Source organism: Dama dama, chromosome 14, assembly GCF_033118175.1.
Source record: "Dama dama isolate Ldn47 chromosome 14, ASM3311817v1, whole genome shotgun sequence".
NCBI classification, from domain to species: domain Eukaryota; kingdom Metazoa; phylum Chordata; class Mammalia; order Artiodactyla; family Cervidae; genus Dama; species Dama dama.
Window position 1 is genome coordinate 48,800,138 of NC_083694.1, and position 19,624 is coordinate 48,819,761.

Below are 19,624 nucleotides of genomic sequence, written 5' to 3' on the forward strand. Positions count from 1 at the left end.
CCATCATCTCAGGGGACAAGGAGATCTTCAATCAATGCGACAACCCAGCACAGTTCTTGAGAGGGAACAGGAAGGAGGATGGGGATGTTTCTGAGTCAGTGACAAAAGAATTTTAGGAACTCTGTCAACAGCTTGAGCTCATACCTTGGAAGCTGTTCAGAAAGTGCAACATCAAGGTGAACAACTGAGGTCTCCTCCCCCGCCCCCACCCCTGCCCTGGCCACGGAGTGGCAGCTGCCAGGAGCTACTCATGGCACCAGGAAGGTCACAGGCTCTGAAAGTGGGAGGAGAGCAAATATTGAAGCCTCATTTGAGGGCCCCTGAGCAAGAGAATCAGTGAAATGGGGCTAATGAACACGATGCTGCCTGGATGCACGACTGCCGAATCGTATTCAAAATTACTCCTTAGACACAAAACCTGTTGGAGCAGCTACCACTGGCTATAACTAGAGCCATCTTTTTTTTTTTTTTAATTATTTATTTGCTGCATCAGGTCTCAGTTGTGGCACATGGGGTCTTCACTGCATCTATGTGGAGTCTTTTGTTGTGGCACACAGGCTCTCTAGTTGTGGCATGTGCGATCAATAGTTGCAGTGCACGGGCTTAGTTGCTCTGTGGCATGTGGGATCTTAGCTCCCCAAACGGGGATCAAACCCACGTCCCCCACGTTGTGAGGTGGATTCTCAACCACTGGACCACCAGGGAAGTCCCTAGAGCCCTTGCTTATGGAATGCTTGTTATGTGCACTATGAAGGTGGCAGACAACTTGGATTTAAATGTGGGCTCTGCTACACATTCATTGTGTGACCTTGGGCAAGCGACTTTACCTCTCTAAACTGTTTCCTTTTCTCTCAGCTGTGTCGTGTGGCATGTGGGACTTAATTTCTTGACCAGGGATGGAACCCAGGCCCTCTGCATTGGGAGCGAAAGGTCTTAAGCCTGGACTGCCAGGGAAGTCCCTAAACTCAGTTTCCTGATCTACAAAAACATAGGTTGTGTGAGGGTTCAGATAATACCTTAACTGTATTTATCAAAGTGCACAATACCTTGAAAGCACTTAAAAGTTAGCAGCTATGATGACATGCTTTACAAACACTACTTAACTTTACCATCACAACAACCCTATAAAGTAGGTCACAGAGCTAGTCAGTGGCAGAGGCAGATTTTAAATCCAAGTCTTTTCATCCAGCCTAGCTTTAAGATCCCCAAGCGAACGATGCACATAAAACACTGTATGCTGTTCTAGTATGTTGTAGGAGAACCCGAGAAAGCGATATGCAGTCCCCTCCTTTCTTTAAGTCACAAGAAGTAAAAAGCCCACGGTGCACATGAGTGCAGTGTCTTCTGCAGCTCTGCTTTTTGGAAGATGGAGGGAGGAGAAAAGGCTGCTATGGCCCCTTTAAGAAGAAAGCCCACATACTCTTGCCATCCTTTTGCTCCACATGGGCATCTTCCAAAGTAGTGAGGAAGTGGATGGTCTGGTTAAACAAGCCAGAGCTGCTCCAGGAGGAGCCTTCCCTACTTCTGGGAAGAAATTCATCCTGCCGATCGGATTGCGAGTACTTTTATGCCCATGAAAGTTGGGGGAAAAGGCCAAAACTTTCAGAATCAGTAGGAGTCCAGAGCCGAGGTCAACAAGCTATGGCTAGTGGGTCCACCTATTTTTGCAAATAAAGTTTTATTAAAATGGCCACACCCATTTGTTTTGCATTATCTACAGCTGCTTTGGCGCTATGAGGGACTAACTAAGTGGATGCGACAGAGGCTGTGTGGCCCGCAGAACCTAAAATATCTACTATTTGGACCTTTACAGAAAAAGTCTCCCGACCTCTGGTCTAGAGCCTCAAGCAGAGGTGACAAGGAATGCACATCTGTCACAAACTGGGTCAGGAGATGTCTCTTGCCCAGTGTTCAGTTTAGCAGTAGCCAGAAGGGGAGGCTTGAGCCTTGAAGATTCAAATGTTTCAACAAAGATTTACTGAGCACCCGCCATGTATATACCAGATGCTACTCTTTTTTTGGCTGTGTCATGGGCTTGTGGGATCTTAGTTCCCCAACCAGGGGTTGAACCTGGGCCCTCAGAGGTGAGAGTTTGGAGTCTTAACCACTGGACCTCCAGGTAATTTCCATCAAATGCTATTCTTATACAGAAGTCCTTGCCCTTGTATAATGTAAATCATATGCAAATATATAATATAGTGCCAAGGATTAATAATGCCATAAGAAACAAAGCAGGGATTAGGAGTCTGCTATAAATATGGGATCTCATTGAGGACATGACAACAGAGGTAACTAGGGGAAGCGTACTCTAGTTAGAAGAACAGCAGGTGCAAAGGTCCTGAGGCAGGGGCAACAGTAAAGAAACTGGTATGGCAAGGATGTGAGTGATAATGAGATTAGAGAACAGCCAAGGGCCACAGCACATGCAGCCATACAGGCTGTTGTAAAAGAATTTGCATTTCATTCTTAGTTTGATGGGAAGTTATTGAAAACAGGGAAATGTTAACAATATAATTCAATATACAAAGCTGCTCTAGCATCTATATGGTGTCTATATAAACTGTGGAAGGCCACGGTGGAGGCAGACAGACTGGCTGAGAGGCTATCCCAGTGGATAAGCTGGGAGCTGGCTGTAGCGGTGGACATGATAAACGGTTGGATTTAACATCTATTCTGCAGGTGGTGCCCCGGGGACTTACTGATAGATTAGATGTAGGCTAGGAGAGAAAGGAAGATGCTAAGGATGATTCTAAGGTTTTTGGTCTGAGTAACTCAATGGCAGTGCCATTTCCAGATCGGAAATGGCCACAGTACATTGGCCACAGTAAGTCCCAAACATCCATGTGTTGGGGGGGCTGGCGGTATTCTTTGGACACATATTAAGAATCTGCCTTGCAATGCAGGGAACACAGGTTTGATCCCTGCTCCAGCAAGATCCCACATGCTGAGGGGTAACTAAGTCTGTGCAACTACTCACAACCACTGAGCCTGTATTCTAGAGCCTGCGAGCTGCAGCTACTGAAGCTTGCACACCCCAGAGCCTGTGCCACCGCAACAGGAAGCCTGCACATTGTAACTAGAGAGTAGTCCTCGCTTGCCCCAACTGGAGAAACCTCGCATGCAGCAATGAAGACCCAGCACAACCAAAAATGAAAGTAATTAATTAATTAAGAAAATAAAAAGATACCTATCAGGTATCTAAGCAGAGATGTCAAGGAGACAGTTGTATAAGTGGGTCTGGAGTTCAGAAAGAGGTCATCGCCATCAGTCTGGATGGTATTTAAAGCTGTGGAATTGGATGAGATCATCTTGGGAATGAAGAAAGAGGAGCATCTGAGCATGGAGCCAGGGCACTCCAACGTCGGACCGGGGACCCTCCCCCAGTCTGCACAACAGGGTCACGTGGGGAACTGGAGGGAAAGAACAAGGCAAAGGCGCCCCCCACCCAGATCAACCAGAGCAGAAACTCTGGGGGCAGGGCCCAGGAGCCAGCAATTCTTTTTAATACTCCCCAGACAATCCTAACGCCCAGCCAGGGTGGAGGAGCACTGCTTTAGACTGCGAAGGCACAGCCAGCGAGGCAGGTGGGAAGTCTGGACAGTGTGTACTCCAGAAGCCGAGTGAAGACAATTTGCAAAGAGAGGGAGTGATCAGTCCATCAGGTCATGTTCCCACATAAAGGGAGGGACGCGAACCTTGATGAAAAGCAACAGGGGTGAAGAGGTAGGGACAAAAGCCTGGGAGGGGTCCGCCAGGGAGAGTCAGAGCTTTTTTGGATCCTGTTTCAAGCAAATGAGGTATTTGTAAACTGATATTGATGGGGCAATTGGACCTTGAAAACAGGATGTATGATGACATGGAGGAAAAACTAAAGAGAGAAAAGAAGAGGAAGAAGAAGGAAGCAAAAAGAGGAGACAGCAATACAGAAAACTCTGTTGACCAGCTTTGCCAACAGGATGGCCGGAAAATGGGGGTGGAGTAAAGGAGCCAAGTCCTTGAACAGGAAAGATGGGGTGGGATCCACAGCCCAGGGGAGGGGTGGCCACAGATGGGAGTCCAGGTGGGCTGGTGAGCTTGATGGTGGGAGGAGGAAAAAATTCTCATGAGAAGAAAATTTATAAAAATAAGCAAGGTCCCCTGAGAATGAAGAGAGAAACAGTAAGATTTAAAAGTAACTGTTTTGTTTTTAAAGCCATGGTTTCTTGAGAGTCCTTGAACTTAGGCCTCATCTCTAACTCCTGCTCCCAGACCACACCTGGACTGGCTAGGCTGCTCTGGGTCCTGCTGGCGTGCTCAGGCACCCAGGCCGCGAAGAGTCAGGCTGAGCCCACCCCAGACCCTCACGGCTGGGAGGCTGATGCTCCCTGCTGAGCACTCTGGGACGACAGGCAATCATGAGATGTGGCCAAGGGGATGTGGGGGTGGTGCACTCCTGCAAGCCAAGAAATGCCTGACTCAGAGCATTTTAATTAGGGTCAGTCCCACTCTCTGCTCCGAGCTGAAACAGCCAGGCCCTCTCGGCCTTGCCTCTCTCATAGATGCGTAGCCGTGAAATGATTTTTAGTTTTACGGTTGGTATCAAGAAATCCTTCCAGAATTGGTCCCTGATAGCTAACTTAAGGGCAGCTCTGACAGGTTAAAAACAGCCAGAAGAAAATGAGCCGGTTACAGGTATCCTCCTGTCTTTCTCCCTGGTCAGTCAAGACCAAAGAGGCTGTTATGCTGCCCAGCAAACAGAGAGGGAATCTGGAATTTCGCTCAGCTGGCTATTCACAGGCTGTACGGGGTGGAGGGGGTAGGGGGACATGGGGGAATCCTATTCCTATATTTCAGAGCAGGATAAAACCCCTGCCCCAATAAAGACAGGAGAGTCTGCGAGGCTGGAGAGACCCAGGGCTGACAACATGCTCACATGAACCGCCCAACCACCTCAGGGCTCCATCCTCGCTCAGCACACACAGACCTCAAACGAAGGAGTCCCTCCTGCTGCCCAGGGAGGAGGTCGCCAGGAAACAGCTGCCACGCTAATGGCTCCATGGAGACCAGATGTATTTAGATGACAGAGTGTTTAGAGTAGCCTCCCCAGTCCAGGTCTAGGAAGTAGAAATCCAAAAGCAGAAGAGAACCCAATAGAAGGGAGGGTGGGCAGCCACCTGACCTCAGATCACCTTCTACCTATTAAGCTGATGGTGACCCTGGTCACACGAGCTCAACCCAGACTCAGAGCCACCATGAGCTACAGGACCTCCTGGGACACCTCATCTCTGGGGCTGCCTCTCAAGGGTTGCAGGTGCGCTGAGGGTGACAGACGAGGCCTGCGGGGAGTGAGAGGCCTCTGCCTGCCTTGCCTTTGGGATTCTAGCCACCGAGGGTCTCCTGCTGGGTCAAATCATGCCTGTGGCCCTTGGGAACACTTGCTCTTCTTTCCAAGGCAGACACTCCGAGGAGAGGCAGACATCAGGCCGTGTGATACCATCTATTACCTTTGAGGTCAGAATGGCCCCATATCTTGATGCCTGGACATCCCCAGGGAGAGGGACCCTAGGAGGGCTCATCCTTGGCAGAGATGGCAGGAGAAGTGTTGGTGTGGCTGCCCACCCTGATTCTGCACCAACAGTTTGCACTGGCTTCAGATACCGCCTCTCATGGATCTGAAGAGACGGCCAGGGCTTATCACCCACCTTCTCAAAAATAAATAGAAAGAAACAAATAAATAAGGCAGGCAGGCTAGAGTCTTCCAAGTCTTAGCAAAGCTTCTTAAGAACAATAATGCCTGCTTTACATGATCCAAGGAATGAGAGGCTATTGCCAACAGCATTTCTGGAAAGACGCTCTACTGGAATTGAAGACAAGCCTGGGTGCAGGCCAGGATGAAGAAGTTTGGAATCTAAGGGCGGAAGAGACCTTAGAAGCCACCTGGCTGCTGCCAGCTCCCACTCCCATCATAGAGGGATGCGGTAGCTCCCATGGCAGCGGTACCAGGATGGAGCAGAATCGTGTGTGCAGTGTGTTCTTTCAGGCCGCTGGTTGACTTCCAGGTCTCTGGTGTTTGCCCAGGGACCTCTTGCGGGGAGGGGGCCTCATGGCATCTTCCTCTCCTGGAGTCTCGCATTCAGGGGGGTGTGGGGGGAGTTACAGTGAGCAAGAAAGAGGGTCTCAGTGATGGAACTTTACTGAATGAGCTGAAAATCAGAGAAATAACCACTTAGGCAGAACCCTCATCTCCTGGGCAGGGAGGCTGGGGTCCAGAGAGGTAAGGACACGCCCTGACCTCCTGGCTTTGCCTAGCGGTCCTCCTGCTTCACTGCAGCGTCCTGGTCGGGTGTGCTCGGACGCCACAGAGGGAGCTATTACCGGAGCCCCTTCTGCTCCCATTGCTCCCGGGATAAAGCAAAGGTCGGGGCACCTGCTGCCACCAACTGGAAAGTGCTCATCCCAGTATCTTACTGAGGAGGGCAGAGCAGGAGGCATTCGGCCACTCCCAGGGCTCTGTGGAATGGGAGCTGGGAGCTGGGGGGATAATGTCGGGAATGTCCCAGCTGCTTCCTTCCTAGACAACATGAGAATAATGTCAATAGAGGCCAATGCCCACTGGTGTCCACTGCTCCACCAATCCTGGGCAACCTCAATGATTCTAACTCATTGTCCTCATTTAATCCCTCACCTGAGATCCCACCCTACCTTAGCCTGAAAATAGCTCATTTCCAAATGACAATTAATTATAGTAGACTGTTAACCCAGACATCACTCCCGCACAAGAACCAATCAGAAAGCCTGAGATTCAGAAATGACTGGCCTGGTTTCTCAGTGGCCATGAAAAACCCGGTCCTGCAGCCAACGGTCTTTCCTGGGAAAGGCTTGTGCCCAGACTGGTGGCATCGTGGGACTGACTGGCACCCCCCACTGGTAGGGCTACATAAAGGGTGTGCTGTTTGTTTACCATGGGCCGGCACTGTTCCTGAAGCAAGTTGGGTGAAATCAATGCTTCTTAACCATTCATTTACCACTAAATATACCTAATTATACAGTTTTCTTTACCACCTCCCAAATCACTGCTTATTAGCCCCTCTGCCAGAGTTGGCAGGCTCTCTGCTTTACTGGCAGCTCTGTTCAAAGACATGCAGGGGAAAAGCTGAATAAAAGCAGGTAGTTGGGGAGCTTCCTTGGTGGTCCAGTGATAAAGAATCTGCCTGCCACACAGGTTCGATTCCTGATCGGGGAAGAGCCCACATGCTGCAGAGCAACAAAGCCCATGCAACACAACTGCTACAGCCGCTCGCCGAGAGCTCGTGCTCCACAGGGAAGCCGCCACAGTGAGAAGCCCAAGCTCTGCAAAGAGGGAAAAGCCTGTGCGGCAGTGAAGACCCAGTATAGCCAAAAATAAATAATGAATAAAATTATTAAAAATAAATAAATAAAAGCAGGTACTTGGGAATTCCCTGGTGGACCAGTGGTGGGACTCTGTGCCCCCACTGCAGGGGGGCTGGGTTTGATCTCTGGTGGGGGAACTAGGATCCCACAAGCCACACAGCATGGCCAAAACACCCCACAAAAACCAGGTATTTGAATTATCCATGGATTTCATTTTTTGTACTTTCTCCTGGGGTAAGGGCTTCCTTGGTAGCTCAGATGGTAAAGAATCCACCTGCAATGTGGGAGACCTGGGTTCAATCCCTAGGTTGGGAAGATCCCCTGGAGAAGGGAATGGCTACCCACTCCAGTATTCTGGCCTGGAGAATTCCATGGACTGCATAGTCCATGAAGTGGCAAAGAGTCGGACATAACTGAGCGACTTTCACTTTTGGGATGTTAAAGCTGAGCGCTAAAGAATTGATGCTTTTGAACTGTGGTGTTGGAGAAGACTCTTGAGAGTCCCTTGGACTGCAAGGAGATCAAACCAGTCCATCCTAAAGGAAATCAATCCTAAATATTGGAAGGACTGATGCTGAAGCTGAAGCTCCAATACTTTGGCCACCTGATACGAAGAGCTGACTCATTGGAAACGACCCTGATGCTGGGAAAGATTGAAGGCAGGAGGGAAAGGGGACGACAGAGGATGAAATGGTTGGATGGCATCTCCGACTCGACGGACATGAGTTTGAGCAAGCTCCGGGAGCTGGTGATGGACAGGGAAGCCTGGCGTGCTGCAGTCCATGGGGTCGCAAAGAGCCGGACACGACAGAGTGACTGAACTGAACTGAGGTCTTGGAACAATGACAGCAGTTGGGAACTGGCCTAGTTGGGCATAGATCTCTTGGGTAATTTGACAGAATATGTCTCCTGAAGCAGTTAAAGGCTCCTCCATGCTGGCAAGGGAGTGTCCCAGGGTACCCTGCGTGTTCTGCCTCTGAACTCAGCACAGGGTTGACCCCGATAGAAGGGCTAAGGCCCCTCTTCAGAGTGGAGAGGAAGATGTAAGAGGCCCTCCCAAGAGGTCCCTGGGCAAACACCAGAGACCTGGAAGCCAACCAGGGGCCTGAAAGGACGCATGGCATGCAGGACTCTCCACTATCCATGTGCTGCTGCGCCGGAGGCAGCAGCTGGTGGAGACCCTGCTGTTTTCTGAGCGCTCACATTCAGGGTTGTGTGTGGCACCGGTGGGAGGAGGAAGGGAGTTTTTCAAAGTCTTGTTTTCAAAGCCTGGGAGCCTTCGCTGGCTCTGGGTTCATCTTTCACTTCCCCTTTCCCCTGCTGTACCTGCAACGTGACCTCAGCAGTACTTCCCCCACCCAGACTGCCAGATTGTTGCTGAGGAAAATGGCCATCAAGTCACCATCTAAACCATGACTTAGGTTGGGAGGACATTCCTGCCTCCTCCCAAGGTCTGTGTGATACAGTCAGAGACTTTATTTATTATTATTAAAAAAAATAATTTTAGTTATTTATTTATGGCTGCGCTGGGTCTTCATTGCTGTGTGTAGGCTTTCTCTACTTGTGGCCAGCAGGGGCTATTCTGTAGTTGTGGTACACGGGCTTCTCATTGTTGTGGCGTCTCTTGCTCTAGGGCGCTGGGGCTTCAGCAGTTGCAGCACTCGGGCTCAGTAGTTGTGGCGCACGGGCTTAGTTGCCCTGCAGCATGTGGAATCTTCCAAGACCAGGGATCAAACTCATGTCCCCTACACTGGCAGGTGGATTTTTAACCACTGGACCACCAGGCAAGTCCAACAGTTAGAGACTTTAGAGGCTTAAAGTATAACTACAGGGTTGGAAGTGTGTTGAGAACTCCATGGATTACAAACCCATGATGGTTATTAAGGGATATCAAGGGGACTGAATGCATTAAGTGTAGGGATTCCTCTGCTCTGCTCACTCCCCTTCAGGACAGCAAGTCTAGACACTTCATACCTCAGCAGTCTGCAACCCCCCCAAAACAAACAACTTACAGTGATTTATTAGACTATAAGCATAAATATATAATCAGTTTTTATATTAAAAGATAAACACACACACACACCAAAGGGTAGAAGTGTGAACAGAGGTTTGACTACTTTCAAAAATTACGTGCAGATTTCAAGTCTACATTAGTTTCCCCCTTGTTCTTACATATTACAGGATTTCTTAGAATCTTCTGTTTCCAGCTCTCACGTACAGACACCCAAGGAGGAGGGCAGCCTGTAGGAAAGGAATACTTTCTTCCTTCTACATTTCTATAATGTTTGCCAATACTTAGAGGCAAAAGGAAAAGAAGATAAATTACAAATACCTAAGATGGGAGAATGTCCGTGGTGCAGGGCCAGATGCTTTGCTGAAAAGACAGAGACGCTCTCAGGACCCTGGGTGGTTGTAACAACCAACAGATCAATGACCTGACCTCTCAGCTCCAGCCAAATGGACGCTCCCAGAAACTTTCCTTATTCTCCTGCTTCAAACTGAAATTCTAGGACACACCACAAACAAGCCATGGTGAGGAGGAGGACAGGGCTGGAAAGAGACAGTCACCTTAGTTCAGACCCCAGGGAAGAGGGCTCTGGGCCCAGGGTCGCCCACTCCAATCTTGCACTGTGGGGTCCGGGCTCCATCAGCATTGAGGTCGCCCAGAAGAGCTTTTTATCTGTGGAGGAAAAGCCCCGTTTGCTCCCCTAGGACATAAGGGAACCCCCAGCCTCAGGGGCACCACACTCTCCTTGCCACGGTGGCAAACTGTGATGCCGGAGATGAGCAGTGAAGACTTGAGCAGTGAGAATGACCCATCCAAGAGCCCCCGGGCACCTACAAACGCCAACTTTCTCTTCCCACAATGCTCACACCCCGAATATTAGCTCCTTTCTTTCCACATTGAAACGTCTTGCCCACTCTACCCTCACTCAATCTTAGTTTTTAGGCCTGACATTTCCATCAGCCATCAGCAGGCTTCCAGTTTTGCTGGGAATTTCTTTTCACAATGGGCTCCAGCTAGATGAGTTTGAGGGGGACCCACAGGAACGGCCACTGCTCCATCCTACACTCGGGGTGTCCACTGTGACTACAGAGACGGCTGGGGACTGCCCTGACTAACGGGTGCCGCTGCTGCCAGATGGAGACCTGTTTCTGTCTGGCCTCCAGTCATCACATGGGGCCTTTCAATGTGGACGAGCCCAGTGCTAGAGCCAAGGCACAGAGATGCGAGGGGGCGGCAAGGACCACAATGTCACCAGGCTTCACACAGAGCCCTAATGTCTTATAAAAGGAGAACCACGGTGAACTGAACAGTGGGCTCAGAAAGAGCAGTGACCACCTCTCCACGGCGTCTCATGCTGGGCCTGGGCGGGGTCACTTGGGGAGTCGGGGTACACTTAAGTGGTTCCTGCTTGAGGGCTCTTGGGCCCCTCCCACTCTCTTCAGGGAGCCTCTGTGCTGTGAGAGAGGACAGGAGCCGAGAGACAGCTACCAGTGACCTCAGGACTCGGGCAGGGGACAGGGAGCCCTTAGCATTTCTGTTTATAAAATGTGTGTGTGGATATTTATTATTTTATTGAGTTCTTTGCCAGGGTGACTCAGGTCATTAGGGGTTTTCAGAATGCTTAAAATTTTCAAACTCTTAGGGTTTTTCCATGAAGCGAAGAGAACAAAACTATTGACTGAAACCGAATGGTCAGTGTAATCCCACACAGATCTAACTACCAGGCCCACTCTGGGAATGAGATGCTCGAGCTCATTTTTAATGCATTAGCAGATCTAACCTCTGCTGAAACTCCAATACTCTGGCTACCTCATGCGAAGAGTTGACTCATTGGAAAAGACCCTGATGCTGGGAGGGATTGGGGGCAGGAGGAGAAGAGGACGACAGAGGATGAGATGGATGGATGGCATCACCGACTCGATGGACATGAGTTTGAGTAAACTCCGGGAGTCTGTGATGGACAGGGAGGCCTGGCATGCTGCGATTCATGGGGTCACAAAGAGTCGGACACGACTGAGTGACTGAACTGAACTGAACTGAACTGAACCTCTCTGGAGGAGTGGAAAACAGGAATGACACAAGCCTCACCACCGGAGCCAGCTGCATGGCTAGGCGAGGTTGAACAGCTGCAGCTCTAAGACCAGTATCTGCAGACCCCAACTGGGAGACCCCTGCTCTGCACAGGGTGTGTGTCTGGCCAGAAATAGAAGGCCATTTAGAGCCCACCCCAGAGGGGCAATCCACCCAGAGTGAGGGCGCTGGGGACTTGGCCCGTCCTCTGCAGGAGAAGGCTGTCCCAGCCTGGGAATATTCTCTCAAAGAGGGGTTACTTCATTAAAATCCATTTATTCACCCTGTTTAAGGGGATCCAAATTGAAGCTGAGGAGGTAGAGAACTGGGGCCACTTACTTTTTATTTTATACACTTCTGAGGTATTTGTGTGTTTTTTAAAAAAACAACTACTCATTTTCCTAGGCTAAGGTCTCACTCAACCATCCCAGTCAGTGTCCTTCCTGCAAGTCATGTTACCTCTTGAGGCAAGTCTTCCCTGACTGCCCCCCATCCCCCGACTCCCTCCAGCAGATCCATCCTGCTCACCAACTTATCCTGCCTGGCCTTCAAGCCACATCACAACCAGAAGGTCTTTGTATTGGTTTGTGTGTATGCACACTATGTTGGGTTTGACTCTTTGCAACCCCACGGACTGTAGCCTGCCAGGCACCTCTATCCATGAGATTTCCCCAGGCAAAAATACTGGAGTGGCTTGCCATTTCGTTCTCCAGGGCATCTTCCCGACCCAGGGATCAAAACTATATCTCTTGCGTCTCCTGCATTGGCAGGCAGATTCTTTACCAGCTGAGCCACGGGGGAAGCCCTTGAATTGCTTTGTCTGCTAATATATCCCTCTCCCCTTCTACTGGAATATCCACTCCACAGATCTTGTCTGCCATGCTCGCTTCCACCCTTTTAAAGGGCCGAGGGCACTCAGGACAGAAGGTGATCAGCAAAAGTTTTCGAAAGTCAGGATTACATGGACATACGGTAGTATTTCCGGGAGTGACTGCATTGGTTCCACAAACCTGGCATGGTGCAAAAATCCAGTGACAATACAGATTTCATTAACTATATGGAACCAGCCATCATACCAATTTCTCTGAACATGATCCCCAGCCTACCCTAGGGAGGATATTTTTGTGCACAAATAGTAGCTCTGCGCCAAAACCAACCTGCAACCTGTATATGCAAAAAAGGTTTAGGGGAACACAGCCACACCCATATATGTATGGATTGTCTGTGGTTGTTTTTGAGTTGCAAGGGCAGAACTGAAGAGTTTCAACAAAGACCACATGGGCTGAAAATATTCACCATCTGGCCTTTGAGGAAAAAGTCTGACAAACAGTGAGCGTGAAGAAACAGAAATGTAGTGTAAGACTGAAAACTACCCCAGAGAAAACGGCAGAGTTCACACAGATACTTGCCAATGCTACTGGTAGCTAATATCTTATTCAGGCCTTGTTATGTGCAAGATACTGTGTTCTAAGATACTGTGCTATGAGTGTATCATCTCCTGTAATTTAATTCTCATTACAACTGTGAGTGGGTTCTGATTGCTGAGGCTAAATGAGGTCCAGTAATTTGCCAGGGTCAACAGAGTCAGTGACAAATCTAATTCAAACCCCAAGCGAGGTCTGCGTGCTCTGAAACTTGCACTTGGAGCCACCATGCTGGACAGCTTCCATGGAGGGCACTTTCCAGTCACAGTGAAGGGAACTCTCAGCACTCTTGAGACTGGCATGTCTCCTCATTGTCCTCAGAAGACCACCTGGACGCCCCTGCTGCCTTGGGATATTTTGTTGTTTTTGTTCAGTTGCTCAGTCGTGTCCAACTCTTTGTGACCCCATGAAGGGCAGCACACCAGGCCTCCCTGTCCTTCACTATCTCCTGGAGTTCGCTTACTGAGTTGCTGATGCCATCCAACCATCTCATCCTTGGGGACGTTAAATGCCCACTATTTTCTATCTTAAATGCCCACTTCTTCTCTGTCTTTGAATTCTACTGACTTGTCAAGACTCCGTACAAGCTTGCCTTCTCTGAAGCTTCTCCTTGTCCTGGTGATTAGCACACAGCCTTTGCTCAGACTGCAAGCATACGTAACAGACATGCCCCTCAGAAACAAAACAAAACTCCCATGAAAACTACAGCCTCCCCTCCCCTGGAGAAGATGCTGCTTAGTAGACCACACACCAGTTCAAAATGCCAATACTGCCTTTGACTTGGATGTCTCTCTTCAGCTGTTAACAAATTGGCAACCACAAGCTTTATCATCTGCCCCCGAGACGTTTCATAAGGAACGTGTCTTTCATTGTTATCATTGTCATTTACCTGTGCCAACTATTAAATTCTCCAGTTCTCTCCAACCCCCACAAATCCTGTCTTCATATCAGCTACTGCATCTCTTGTGTTACAGGGCATGTTCAGCATCACAAAATCTAGATGTGAGAATAGTTGAACTCAACAAGGCTCTTGAGAGTCCCTTGGACAGCAAGGAGATCAAACTAGTCAATCCTAAAGGAAATCAACCCTGAATACTCATTGGAAGGACTGATGCTGAAACTCCAATAACTTGGCCACCTCATACAAAGAGCTGACTCACTGGAAAAGACTCTGATACTGGGAAAGATTGAGGGCAGGAGGAGAACGGGGCAACAGAGAATGAGATGGTTAGATGGCATCATCAACTCGATGGCCATGAGTTTGAAAAAACTCTGGAAGATAGTGAAGAATAGGGAAGCTTGGTGTACTGCAGTCCATGGTGTCTCAAAGAGTTGGAAACAACTGAACGACTGAACAACAATGCTGCTTAGGGAGAGTGGTTGCACTTGGGGGCATCATTTCTGGGGTGATGGCTATAGTTGTTTCTTGCCATAGGTGCTGGATACATGGATATGCCCACTTTGTGAGAACCCATTCAACTGTATGTTTAGAAGTGTAGGTATATTCTATTTCAATAAAAAGTTCTCATATATCCTGTGTAAACATAGCTTACACACGTGGATCTTTTTTTTTTTTTTTTTTTTTGCAGAAACCCACATCTCATTTTATTCATGAAACATCCTTAAAAAGGACGGGTCAGACCATCTTACCAGAGGTAGCATGGAAGAAAAGGCAAAGCAACTCTCATGGTGACATATAAAAATATAGGTGAGACTGATGTTCAAGGTCAAATTTGACCCCAAGACTGTGAGCCCTCAAAGCCTCCCGCTATAGTTGAACTGATTCCTACTAGAAGCAGATACTCTGATTCAGAAAACCAAATGCCCTTCATATGTGAGAATCAAAATAGTTTTCTGAAACACGACATACAAAGGAAGTGGGTAACAAGTCTAAATGATATATAACAATATTCAGGTGCTAAGGCCTTGAGCCATCTTCAGACCTTGTACAAGTGAAGAACTGCCTGACCACAAACAAACAGAAAAACCAACCACTTATGCTACACACTGAATGTAATTGCTTTTTGGTAGTGTCTGACTCTCTGTGACCCCAGGGACTGCAGCACGCCAGGCTTCCCTGTCCTTCACTATCTCTTGGAGTTTGCTCAAACTCATGTCCATTGAGTCAGTGATGCTATTCAATTATCTCATCCTCTGTTGCGCCCCCTTCTCCTCCTACCCAAATGTATGCCCCTTCAACATCAATTCAGATGTTGAAATTCTAACCACCAATGTGATGGTGTTAGGAGGTGGGGACTTTGGGAGGTGATTAGGTCATGAAGGTGGAGCCCTCAAGAATAGGATTAGAGCTCTTATAAGAGACCCAGTAGAGCTCCCTCCCCCCAAGCCATGTGAGGGCACAGGGAGACATCAGCAGTCTTCAGCCATAAAGACAGCCCTCACCACTTTTTTGTTGTTGATAAATCACACAGTTATGTAAGACTCTTTGCCACTCCCATGGACTGTAAGGCTCCTCCTGCCAGGCTCCTCTGTCCATGGGATTCTCCAGGCAAGAACACCAGAGTGGGTAGTCATTCCCTTCTCCAGGGGATCTTCCTGACCCCAGGGATCAAACCCAGGTCTTCTGCATTGCAGACAGATTTTTTACCGTCTGAGCCTCGAGGGAAATCCAGAACCTCACCATGCTGGGACTCAGTATTTTCAGGCTTCCAGCCTCCAGAATCATGACAAATAAATTTATGTTGTTTTATAAGCCACTCAGTCTATGGTGGTTTGCTTTAGCGGCCCAAACAAAGACAACTTTTGAAGACTGGGTTAAGCACCATGCTAAACACTCTACACACAGACTCTCAACAAATCTTCCCAAGACCCCTGATTTTATCCCTGCTTTATAGATGAGAAACCAAGACACAGAAAGGGTAAGGAACCTACCTAAGGTTACATGGTTATTCATTGGCAGGGTGGGATTGAACCCAGGCCGCCAGACTCCAGAATTCATGTTCTTAAACATGACACTTGCCATGCCTCTTGTTGTGATGTACCTGGGGACAAGTTTCCAGTTTCTAGTGTGTGACATACCTTCCTGTCATGCTTGTCCAAGCGCATACAATGATAAGATCTTGGCCAACACACCCAACTCTTTCATAAGTGGCAGGCTGATTTACAGAGTAGATCCCTGCTCCCGAAAGAGTCATGCTGACGCACATGTCCAACCTCCTACCCGGACTTTCCCCCATTTATTTGTAAGTTAGAGATTCAAAATCAAAATGTGTGGCCTACCTGAAGCCACAACCAGCCCAGATTAGACTAGAAAGGTGCCTACTTGAAGCCACAGTCAGCCCAGATTAGATTAGAAAGGTCAATTGTCTTCTTTTGTCTTCATTACCAAAGATGGATTGCTTTTAGACAAAGTATTTGCTCATCCTACACTCCTTGAGTAAGCAAAAACAATGCCCCATTGCATAAGCAAAGCTTAGGAAAACTAAAACTTCTGTCAGATGTCTACAATGCTACTTTTAGCTGTACTTTTAGAGGAACATTATAGTAAGAGCACATTTTGAATCTCCTTTTCTTTTTAAGCCACATTGATCTTTACGAATAGTAAAATTGCTCAATTGCTTTTGAGAAATTTAAATGGGGAAAGATGGGAACATGATTATTTAAACATAATGCTTCCTTTAATGAATTGTCTTCATTTTGGAAGTGATTCATCTGATGAGCCTTCTCTTACCCCTCATCCCCCCACGACTTACCCCATTTTCTGAGACTATGGGGTGAACTAGGAAGTCAAATTAGGAAACCACTGCAACAATATTCCTCAAATGATTGTCAGTGCTGGTTTGGTTTTAAGTGAATACGAATCCTACCTTTTGGCCTGGGGACCCTTTCTCAGATGAGCTGACTTCATACAGACAGTTACTAATATATGCTTTTAATAGGTCATATTTTTTTTCTCTACCTGGAATTGGGACTTTGATCCCTCCTGCAGGGAGCACCATAAATTGTGGTGTCACCAAGTTCTATAGGTCTCTGTCCAAAATGAAAGGTACTTTAGTTCTCAATCAAAGCTCCGAAGTGAGCCTCTTCAAAACTGCCATCTTGGGCAAGATTATTCAAGAAACTTCTCAGGACCAGAGGGAATGTCACCCCGAACTGGGAAGACTGGAAGCTGCTTGTCATGGGCCGTCACCCTGACTGCCGACTCCCCGAGATGCAGACACAGGGCGGATGGAGGATGCAGCGATACCGCCCAGGGATGCACGGCAGGTGGGGCCCTCCCAGAGCTTTTCTGCCGCTACGCTCAGAGTAGGGGGTCCTGGCGAGTGGCAGCCCCACTAAGTGACGCAGGGCCCTCGGGCCTGGCTATGTGGAAGCTCCCAGGACGCTGACCTCAACTTTGTTCTGTAAAAATAGCTCAGAAGCAGCGGCGCTCACGTGAGCCGCCCCGGCTTCTTCTCCATCGTCCCTGGGCTCCCGGCGGCTTCTCGTCCCCGGGGTCGCGGAGGGGAAGGGCGGTGTCCTGAGACCCGGTGACAGGAGGGACCCCGGGCGAGCGACCCGAGGAAAAGAGGGGGCGCTGGGTGGGGTCGAGGGCCCGAGCCCGGAGGGTCGGGTTGGGCTCGGGGCTCCGGGCCCGGGCCGGGGCGGGCAGGCCGCGCTCACCTTCTTCACCGACAGCGAGATGTTCTCCAGAATCCGGTCCTTCACCTCCCGCGGCTCCATGGCGCCGCCGCCGCCGCCGCCCCGCCGCCGCCTCTTGCCGCGCCGGGGCCCCGGGGCCGCCGCCAACCGCTGCCGCCGGCCGTGCGGGGGCTCCGTCGTGCCGGCCGCGGGGCCCGGCGCCCGCCGCCCGGCCCTCGCCTCGCCCGGCCCCTCGCTCCGCCGCGGCCCGGCGGCTCAGGAGCGCGGCCGGCGGGGAAGGAGGCCACGGGCTGTGCGCGGCGGCGGCGGCGGCAGGAACTGATGTCAGGCGGGGCGGCGCCTAGGCCGACGGTCGGGCTGAGACGCCGGCGCCGCGTCGCGCCGGGGAATCTGGGACCCGGGAGACCCCCTTGGCCTCCAGACCCAGGCGCCCCGGCCCCTCCTCAGAGACCCTGGAGACCCTCTCCCAGTCCGGTCGGACCCCCGGGACCTGGAGACCCCGCCCCCGCCCGCCAGAGGCCACCCGTAGCCTCCCCTTCCTTAGCCTCGAGACCCCTCAAAGCTCAGACCCCGGCTCTCAGCCCAGAAACCCAGGCCCCTTGGCTTCGGGCAGCGTAGAGACCCTCTCCCGGACCTGCCCACAGATCCCTGTCGACTGGCCTTCACCAGCCCAGGTTTCCCCACCCTCACCGCCCAGTCCCCAAGTTTTAGGCCACTCCGGGTCCTCGGTGCTCCTCGCCACCCCCAAAACAGTCTTCGTTTCAAGTTCATCTTCAGTCCCGAAGCCCTTGTCTGTTCTCACCCTTATCCCACTTCTTCAGCTGGTCCACATGTCCTGAGGACCTAACAGCCTCAGCCCAGAAACCATTTGTACCCTTTTCTGAGCCAAAGATCTCTTTATATTTCTTCCAGTAGTCATGTACTGATGTGAGAGTTGGACCATAAAGAAGGCTGAGCACTGAAGAATTGATGATTTTGAACTGTAGTGCTGGAGAAGACTCTTGAGAGTCCCTTGGACAGCAAGGAGATGAAGTCAGTTAATCCTAAAGGAAATCAGTCCTGAATATTCATTGGAAGGACTGATGCTGAAGCTCCAATCCTTTGGCCACCTGATGAGACGAGCCAACCCACTGGAAAAGACCCTGATGCTAGGAAAGATTGAGGGCAGGAGGGGAAGAGGGTGACAGAGGATGCAATAGATAGTATCACCAACTCAATGCACATGAGTTTGAGCAAGCTCTGGGAGATAGTGAAGGACAGGGAAGCCTGGCATGCTGCAGTCCATGGACTTGCAGAGTCAGACACAACAGAGCGACTGAACAACAATTCTAGGCGGTAACCCTACAGGGACTTGGTCTAACTCTAGAGAAAAAAGCAAAATCCCTAAACCCTGGGTATTTCCTGAGTTCAGGAAAATAGGAGATAACAGCCTCTGTGGAGCATAGAAGAGGGCAGAATGACAGGTGGGGATTGAGGCTGCAGTCACTGGACAGGTGAAGAAAAGCCTGAAGGCAGAGGAAACATTACTTTGAATTTGGAAAGAAACCACCTGGTGTCCAGAAGTGTTTGTGGCAAGTAGGAGGAAAGCTGGCTTGAATGACCTGTCGGTCTAATAGCTTTGCTGCACTCCCTTCCCACTCCACCTAGACTGGGTGCCTATAGGCCCCAACTTGTCTGATGCAACTCCAGCTTCTGGGAATCTATTCAGTCCACAGCAAGGAATGAGCTAGCTTTAGGATTCCTCCCTCCTTTTAATAATAACAAGCCACCATCTGGGCAGCATCTTTTGCTGGGTGCCACCTTCCTATGAAGTTTACTCATAGCTTGGGCACATGACAGCTTCAAAAGATGTTATTATCACTTGTTATTAACAGGTCTGATGAAGGCGGTGTCATTTCTGGCATGTTGTTTCTATCTTCATGCATTGGGGAATGGTCAGGTTCAATTTTTTACAACATCCAGGAGGAACTTACAGCTTACTACCTAGCAAATTCCTTAGGCTTGTATAGGTATGTGAATGGATGGGAGAAGTGAGGTAGATTTTAGTCTCTCAAGACTTCTTGTAGGAAAAGGGAGGGAGTCCAGTGTGTGTGTCCACATGCAGATAATTGGCCTAAGCCCAGGTGGCTCAGTGGTAAAGAATCCGCCT

At 49.6% G+C, this 19,624-nt stretch overlaps 1 protein-coding gene across 3 annotated transcripts in view; it reads right to left on the reverse strand.

The window, feature by feature from the left end:
- The window catches only part of PLEKHM2 (pleckstrin homology and RUN domain containing M2), a 39,081-nt gene extending 21,478 nt beyond the window's left edge, over positions 1-17,603 (reverse strand). For 2 of the 3 annotated variants that reach the window (XM_061160679.1, XM_061160678.1), the window contains exon 1: positions 17,497-17,598. In XM_061160679.1, the coding sequence (XP_061016662.1) occupies positions 17,497-17,556 (60 nt within the window). In that variant the 5' untranslated portion in view covers positions 17,557-17,598. Of the gene's footprint in view, positions 1-17,496 lie in introns of all 3 variants that reach the window. The other variant, XM_061160680.1, reaches the window with a different exon arrangement.
- Positions 17,604-19,624: the final 2,021 nt, after the last annotated feature.